Source organism: Chiloscyllium plagiosum, chromosome 37, assembly GCF_004010195.1.
Source record: "Chiloscyllium plagiosum isolate BGI_BamShark_2017 chromosome 37, ASM401019v2, whole genome shotgun sequence".
Taxonomy (NCBI): domain Eukaryota; kingdom Metazoa; phylum Chordata; class Chondrichthyes; order Orectolobiformes; family Hemiscylliidae; genus Chiloscyllium; species Chiloscyllium plagiosum.
Window position 1 is genome coordinate 34,889,321 of NC_057746.1, and position 8,523 is coordinate 34,897,843.

An 8,523-nucleotide genomic window follows, 5' to 3' on the forward strand; every position below is an offset into this window, starting at 1 on the left:
GCTGAGCCATACCTTTTTGAGAATGAGGTAAGACACCGAGGCGTTGGCATCGATTATGATGGTGGAGATTTTGTCGTCCCGGATCTCTTTCAGCAGGGGCGTGGGGTCATTGGAATGGTCAAGCATTCGTATCGACAGGGAGTCCTTGGAGATCAGGAACTGGCGTACCAGCTCCTCCAGGCGAAGGAGACCTGTGCAGAGACACAAATATCCATCAGCATCCCAGTTTCCGAATGCCCAGAATCAGGCTGCCTGACATTGCTCATGGTACTGGCTTCTCAAGGTCACCACTACCCCACCCGAAGGCATGGTCGCATCTTTTTTTTTTAGATTAGATTAGATTACTTACATTGTGGAAACAGGCCCTTCGGCCCAACAAGTCCACACCGACCCGCCGAAGCGCAACCCACCCATTCCCCTACATTTACCCCTTTTACCTAACACTACGCGCAATGTAGCATGGCCAATTCACCTGACCTGCACATCTGCAGGCAGTGAGACCACCTATAGGCGCCAATACCACCTGCAAGCAACAATACCACCTATGGGCAACAATACCACCTTAGGCAATGAGACCACCTACAGGCGCCAATACCATCTGCAAGCAACAATACCACCTATGGGCAACGATACCACCTACAGGCAGTGATACCACCTACGGGCAATGATACCACCTACAGGCAACAATACCACCTACAGGCAATGAGACCACCGGCAGACAACGACATCATCTACAGGCAGTGTTACCACCTACAGGCAACAATGTCACCTACAGGCAATGATTCATCCTACACACAATGATACCACCTACGGACAGTGATGCCACCTACAGACACTGATGTCACCTCCAGGCAATGATACCACTTACAGGCAACAACACCACCTACATACAATGATACCACCTACAGGCAACTGCACCAACTACAGGCAACTGTGCCAACTACAGGCAATGATGCCACCTAAAGGTAATGACGCCACCTACAGACCACAATACCACCAATAGACAATGATACCACCTACAGGCAACACCACCACCTACAGGCAATTATACCACTGACAGGCGATGAATGATATGACCAACAGATGGTAATGACTCGAACAAACTCCCTCTCAAAACATATCAAGGAGAAAGCCGAGATGCTCGCTTTTTCCTGATTTAGGGTCAGGTTGGAGCTGCTGTGATCTGACAGGTCAAACAAGTCGGCTTTAAGCAAATGACACTGCATTTTTACACTGCAGTGTAAACACAACCAAGAAAGATTTACTGCAATGAGAACGCTATCAAAATCTGGCCTGCTCCCACACTGTCGGGATCCTAATTAAACCTCCATCTTCCTTCATCGAAACCATGACAACACGTTCTCTTAACCGGCCACCTACAGGATATAATTTTTAAACCGAGTGGTTGTAGCAATAAACTCTATCTAAAGAGGCTGGGTTTTTTTAAATCATCAAATTTCTCTAACCATTCAAAGCGGTCCTGACTGGTTTCTAGAATTGCCTCAGACACGTTACTGACAATGTAAATGTGACAGCGTTGGAGCACCAACCTACCAAACCCAATACCTCTTCCCCAACTACGTGAGATATACCCAACAGACCTTCCAATCCTCTCGTGTTCCTGACACCCACGTCACTCGCATTGACCACCACCTTGAATGGCTTTGTGTAAGGTGGGGCCAACATCAGGACAGTGGTTAACACAGCTTTCAGTCAGACATCCTCTGGCAGCACGCCCTTTACTAAGCCTTTCAGTTCTTCTTCAAAAAGACAGTCAGTGGAGCAACCACACTGTTACGATTCAGTACAATACTTCAATAAAAACCACTCAGTCTGGGAATCACAGTCCCAAAGATGCACATGGCTGGATTGGCCATGCTAAATTACCCATCAGGCCCAGGGACATGTAGGCTAGGTGGATTAGCCATGGGAAATGCAGGGTTACAGGGTACGGGTAGGCGAGAGAGTCTGGGTGGGATGCACTTCGGAGATTTGGCATGGACTAGTTGGGCCGAAGGGCCTGTTTCCACATTTTTAAAAGATTTTTAGATTCCATACAGTGTGGAAACAGGCCCTTCGGCCCAACATGTCCACACCGACCCTCAGAAGAGTAACCCACCCAGACCCATTTCCCTCTGACTAACACTATGGGGCAATTCAGCATGGCCAATTCACCCTGACCTGCACATCTTTGGACTGTGGGAGGAAACCCACGCAGACACAGGGAGAATGTGCAAACTCCACTCAGTCAGTCGCCTCGAGGCTGGAATCGAACTCAGATCGCCAGCGCCGTGAGGCAGCAGCGCTAACCACTGAGCCACCGTGCCACCCCACAGCTGTAGGGATTCTATGGATACGTCGTCGATGGTATGGACGACCTTTGTTTCCACTGAACTGCTCACGTCCAAAGACAAGGCCCAGGAACACGACTTGGGCTTTTGTGAACTCACTCTTATCCAGGTTTATCACCAAACCTGCCTCCCACAGTTGATCAATGCTGCAAATGATCCTACCAGGTGTGGTGAAAAATCACCAATATGTACCCCACGCAATTGGGTAATCTGGAAATAACTCCATCGGTTAGTCTTTGAAAGGCGGCTGGCACATTTTTCGGACCAAACGGAATGGCTTTAGATTGACAGAGCCCATTCGGTGTTGCAAAAGCTGAAATTGTCTTTACTCTTTCAGGTAAAGGCACCCAGGAGAAAGTGAGGACTGCAGATGCTGGGGATCAGAGCTTAAAAATGTGTGGCTGGAAAAGCGCAGCAGCTCAGGGATGCTGCCTGACCTGCTGCGCTTTTCCAGATAAAGGTACCTGCCTGCATCCTCTGAGTAAGTCCACCTTAGAAATATAAGTTGCATGTCTCACTTTCTCAATATAGTCTTCCAAACATGGAATTGGATATGTATCAGTCTTTGTTACTGCATTGAATTTGTGAGAGCCCACACAGAACCATCTGGCTTTGGCACCATGACTATGGGTGAGCTCCAGTCACTGTATACTCACTTTGATAATGCCATGTGTTCAATCTCCTTCTGAACCTGTGCCAACTTTACAGGGTTAGGTCTATAAGGATGTCACTTGATTGGAACAGCATTTTCTATATCTACATCATGTGCAATCAGATTACTACTTGCCACATTATTCCCACGTTTATTCCATGTGATTGTAATAACTGCTTCTGGTCAGTTTTATATTCCTCTGTAAGGTAACTCAATAATTTAGCACCAGGGTCCGGGGGTTCGATTCCACCCTCAGGTGACTGTCTGTGTGGAATTTGCACATCCTCCCCGTGTCTGCGTGGGTTTCCTTCGGGTACTCCGGTTTCCTCCCACAGTCAATAGATGTGTAGGTCAGGTGAATTGGCCACGCTAAATTACCCACAGTGTTCAGGGATGTGCAGGTTAGGGTGGATTGGCCATGGGAATTACCCACAGTGTTCAGGGATGTGCAGGTTAGGGCGGATTGGCCATGGGAAATTACCCACAGTGTTCAGGGATGTGCAGGTTAGGGTGGATTGGCCATGGGAAATTACCCACAGTGCTCAGGGATGTGCAGGTTAGAGTGGATTGGCCATGGGAAATTACCCACACTGCCCAGGGATGTGCAGGTTAGGGTGGATTGGCCGTGCTAAATTACCCACAGTGCTCAGGGATGTGCAGGTTAGGGTGGATTGGCCATGGGAAATTACCCACAGTGCCCAGGGATGTGCAGGTTAGAGTGGATTGGCCATGGGAAATTACCCACACTGCCCAGGGATGTGCAGGTTAGGGTGGATTGGCCGTGGGAAATTACCCACAGTGCTCAGGGATGTGCAGGTTAGGGTGGATTGGCCATGGGAAATTACCCACAGTGCTCAGGGATGTGCAGGTTAGGGTGGATTGGCCATGGGAAATTACCCACAGTGCACAGTGATGTGTAGGTTAGGGTGGATTGGCCATGGGAAATTACCCACAGTGTTCAAGGATGTGCAGGTTAGGGTGGATTGGCCATGCTAAATTACCCACAGTGCTCAGGGATGTGCAGGTTAGGGTGGATTGGCCATGGGAATTACCCACAGTGCTCAGGGATGTGTAGGTTAGGGTGGATTAGTCAGGGAGAAAGTGAGGTCTGCAGATGCTGGAGATCAAAGTTGAAACTTTATTGCTGGAACAGCACAGCAGGTCAGGCAGCATCCAGGGAACAGGAGATTCGACGTTTCGGGCACAGGCCCTTCTTCAGGATTAGTCAGGGGTCAATCTAGAGTAATAGGGTAGGGGAATGGGTTTTTTTGGGAGGTTCTTCACAGGATTGGTACACACTTGTTGGGCCGAAGGGCCTGTTCCCACACTGGAGGGATTCTAAGATTCTTACCCCCAATTCCTGAGAACTTCCAAATTGTCCAATTGGATTTGAGGAGTGTCCAAGTCAGAATGCTCTGAACTTGAGTCTTCTCCCAGTGTTGTAATCAGTAACACAGTCTCCTTTTGTATTCCTTCCCTGTCCTTTTGAGCATACTCACACGACACACTCGGTGAGATTTCTTTCCATCTGGCGTTCTTATCAAATATTTCACCTCAATTTGATAAAGCCCACTAAATCTTGGTTCACCGACCACTGGCAGTAACACTAACTCTTTATCTCCATGAGCAAACTTAAGAATTTTTGATTTTGTCTGCTTCCGATGTCATCATACGTGATGAGAATTTTAGATGTTGCCCAGCCGTTTCACCCACTCTATTTAATCTTGCCCTAACATTTGACATCTGAACTCTGACTCGTCAATTTCTCAGGAATTAATTTCAGCGATCCTCCTCCCTCATCCCCCCCCAAAATTATTTGAAATGGAACTGATTTCGGTTGATTCATTAGGTGCATCCCTAATGGTATTCCTTTCTCCCCATCCTCAGTAAGTACCACTTCCATCTATGATCCAGCTATATCATTACCAAGGCAAAAACATTTCTGGGTCAGATCATTTCCCTATTAATTCGACCACCACTTTTCACGGGACTCTCCAAGTTCACCTTATACAATGGAACACTACTCTCTTGATGATGAATTCACATATTACCACCTTTTCTGGGAACACTCTTTCTGAACCTACATAAGTTATCTCTCACCCTCAAAGATCGACTGGACCCTGTATTGCTTAAAATCTTTTTCCCTAGGGTAGAAATGTCTGTCACTAGGTTTAAGTTTAAAAAGTTAAGGGAGACAGTACAGAAGACATTACAGCGCAGTCCAGGCCCTGTGGAACCAATCTGAAGCCCATCAATCCTATACTATTCCATTCTCATTCATATGTCTATCCTGTGTCCAAGTACATGCCCTTAAATTTGGCGAGTCAGACAGTGCGTTCCATGCCCCTACAACTCTCTGAGTAAAGAAATGACCTCTGACATCTGTCTTACAACCTAGCTTTTAGAGACAGGTATGTTTTACACAGAGGTGTTCGGTTATATTTTATTCATTCAGGGGATGAGGGGGCTAGGTCAGCAGTTATTACCCATCCCTAAAGAGTCAATGACGTCGCTGTGGGTCTGGAGTCACGTGTAGGCCAGACTGGGTAAGGATGGCAGTTTCCTTCCCTGAGAGACAATTGACGACAGATTCACGGTCCTTGTCCGAGTCTTAATTCCAGGTTTTTTTTTTGTTGTTGAATTCAAATTCCCACCATCTGCGGGATTCGAACCCGGGAGCCCAGGACACGACCTGGGTCTCCGGATTAACAGTTCCAGCGGAATTACCATGGGGATGTGGATAGGTCGGGAATACAGGGAGACGGACTGCGCAGATCCTTCGGTTTGGAAAGGCATCATGGAACAGCGTAGTCTCGGTGGGCCAAAGGGCGTGTCGCCGTTCGACACAAAATGACACAAATTGATTAACGCTTTCCACAGAGAGCGCCTCCACCTGGCCTTCTAGGACTGTGCGTAAGTTTATGGAGTGGGGGGGTTGGGGAGAGCACCCAGATTGGTGGTTCAGCGAGTGATCTCAGATTACAACGGGATCTTGGGGTCAATGGGTGGAGGAGTGGCAGCTGGAGTCTAATTTGGACCAACGCATGGTATTGCATTTTGCTGAAACAAACAGAAGCAGGGCTCACGTGGTTCAAAGTGAGGCCTTGGGGACAGATGGAGAACAGAGAGAGACCGAGGGATACAGGTACATGATTCTTTGAAATTTACCTCAGGGGGTAGACGGGGGGTGGGGGTGAAGAATATGCGTGGCGCGTTTACCTTCATTGCTGAGTCCTTTGAGTATAGGAATTGGGGAGGTTTTGACAGGGCATTGCTGAGGCCTCTTTTAGATTAGATTAAATGAGATTCCCTACAGTGTGGAAACAGGCCCTTCGGCCCACACCGACCCCCCCAGACCCATTCCCCTCCTCTATATTTACCCCTAACTAATGCACCGCACACCACGGGCAATTTAGCATGGCCTATCCATCATAACCTGGACTGTGGGAAGAAACCGGAGCACCCAGAGGAAACCCAGGCAGACACTGGGGGAGAATGTGCAAACTCCACACCGCCCAAGACTGGAATTGAATGCTGGTGCCGGGAGGTGGCAGTGATATCTATTGAGCCGTACTCTGGAATACTGCGTCCAGTTCTGATCGCCTGGTTATAGGAAGGATATTATGAGACTGGGAAGGGTTCAGAAGAGATTTACCAGGATGTTGCCGGATATGAAAGGTTTGAGTTATAACCAAAGGCTGGGTGGGCCTTTCTTTCACTGGAGCTTTGGAGGTTGAGGTTTACAAAACCATGAGGGTTATTGATAAGGTGAACGGCAGGTGTCTTTTCCCCTGGGGTGGGGGGTTTCAAGACTAAGGGCATATTGAGTGGAGAAAGATTTAAAAAATCAGACATGGGGGGGGGCGTCATTTTAACACAGAGGGTGGTTCGTGTGTGGGATGTGGCAACGTGTAAAAGATATTTGGGTAGGTCCATGGGTAGGAACGATTTGGAGGGATTTGGCTCAGGAGCAGGCAGGTGGGACTGGTTGAGTTTGGGACTAGGGTCAGCACGGAGTGGTTGGAGCGAAGGGTCTGTTTCGGTGCTGTGTGACTGATGCCATCCACAGGGTAATGTCGCCACCTTCAGGACATGATCAAACCTGCAGTAAATGACCTGGGCTGACAGCACGTTCAGCGGGCCGATGCCGGAGATTCGAGTCAAGATTAGAGTGGGGTGCTGGAAAAGCAGGGCAGGGGGGGGGGAAAAAAATAAAAAAATCGATGTTTCGGGGAAAAGCCCTTCATCAGAAACGGCACATTCAGTGACCCACGTATCGTACAGGGAAGTGTCATCGCCCGTCGAGAATAGAAACCATTGTCACCTACAGGGAGTGACACCACTTACAGAGAGTAACAGTGCCCGACAGCGACTACAGGAAACACTCCACCTCCAGGCAATGGCACCTTCGAAAGGGGGGGGGATCCACGTAGTCACCCTGAGGCTGGGATCGAACCTGGGTCCCTGGCTCTAGGAGTTGGCAGTGCTAACCACTGAGCCACTGTGCTCGCTGACAGCTTGGTGTAGCATTGAGGCAAGTCATAAGCTAGGACATGCGGAACACTGCAGCTAGAAAATATCGAAGGAATCAAGACTAAGACGGTACGCCCAGGGTACTCTTGTCCTTCCAGAGAGAGCTGGATAAGGGCAATCAGGAAAATGCTGGTTTCAGCTCGGAAATGCATTACACAGAGATTTCCCGAACATCAGAGTTACAGATTGAGAACATGCACAACTACATATAAACGTTTAAATTGCAGTAAGTATTAAAGAGATTCCCCTGAATAGTTTGGTCATTCACCCCCAGAGAGTAAACAAAACCATGGGAGGTTTGAGTTACAGGCCCAGACCTCAGTGAGATTGGAGTGTGATTGCGTACGATGCATTGTGAAAGGTCCAAGGATAGAGATGAGGCTGTCTGGGAAACATCATGAGATCATGGAAGGCCTAGGCTTGGCCATAACACTGCCCGTCATTGACCATCCAGTCGCATGATGAAGCTGAGTGGCTGTGCGAGCAATGAATTAATGATGTGCTTGGTCTGTAATTGCTGCGGGAGGACTGAAAGCAGGTGTATTATTCATTTGTTCGGGCACGGCACCTCAAACACCCCCTGGGGTAATATCGAGAAACTCTTTAGTGCTGGAGGTCGAGCCTGGGGGTTGACTGATTTGTTGAGCCAACCCATGTCACTGAGGAACATGCAGAGTCAGTCAGCAGTTACAGGAGCTGACAACATAGGTACAGGGACAGACAACACAGGTACAGGGACAGACAACACAGGTACAGGGACAGACAATACAGGTACAGAGACTGACAACACAGGTACAGGGACAGACAACACAGGTACAGGGACAGACAACACAGGTACAGGGACAGACAACACAGGTACAGGGACAGACAACACAGGTACAGGGACAGACAACACAGGTACAGGGACAGACAACACAGGTACAGGGACAGACAATACAGGTACAGAGACTGACAACACAGGTACAGGGACAGACAATACAGGTACAG

The 8,523-nt window shown here is 48.6% G+C and overlaps 1 protein-coding gene across 1 annotated transcript in view; it reads right to left on the reverse strand.

Annotated features, from left to right (window-relative positions):
- LOC122541574 (glutamate receptor ionotropic, kainate 5-like) overlaps positions 1-8,523 on the reverse strand; it is a 31,588-nt gene that overhangs the window by 5,280 nt on the left and 17,785 nt on the right. The window contains exon 3 of the mRNA XM_043678406.1: positions 13-191. Within this exon, the coding sequence (XP_043534341.1) occupies positions 13-191 (179 nt within the window). The remainder of the gene's footprint in view (positions 1-12; positions 192-8,523) is intronic.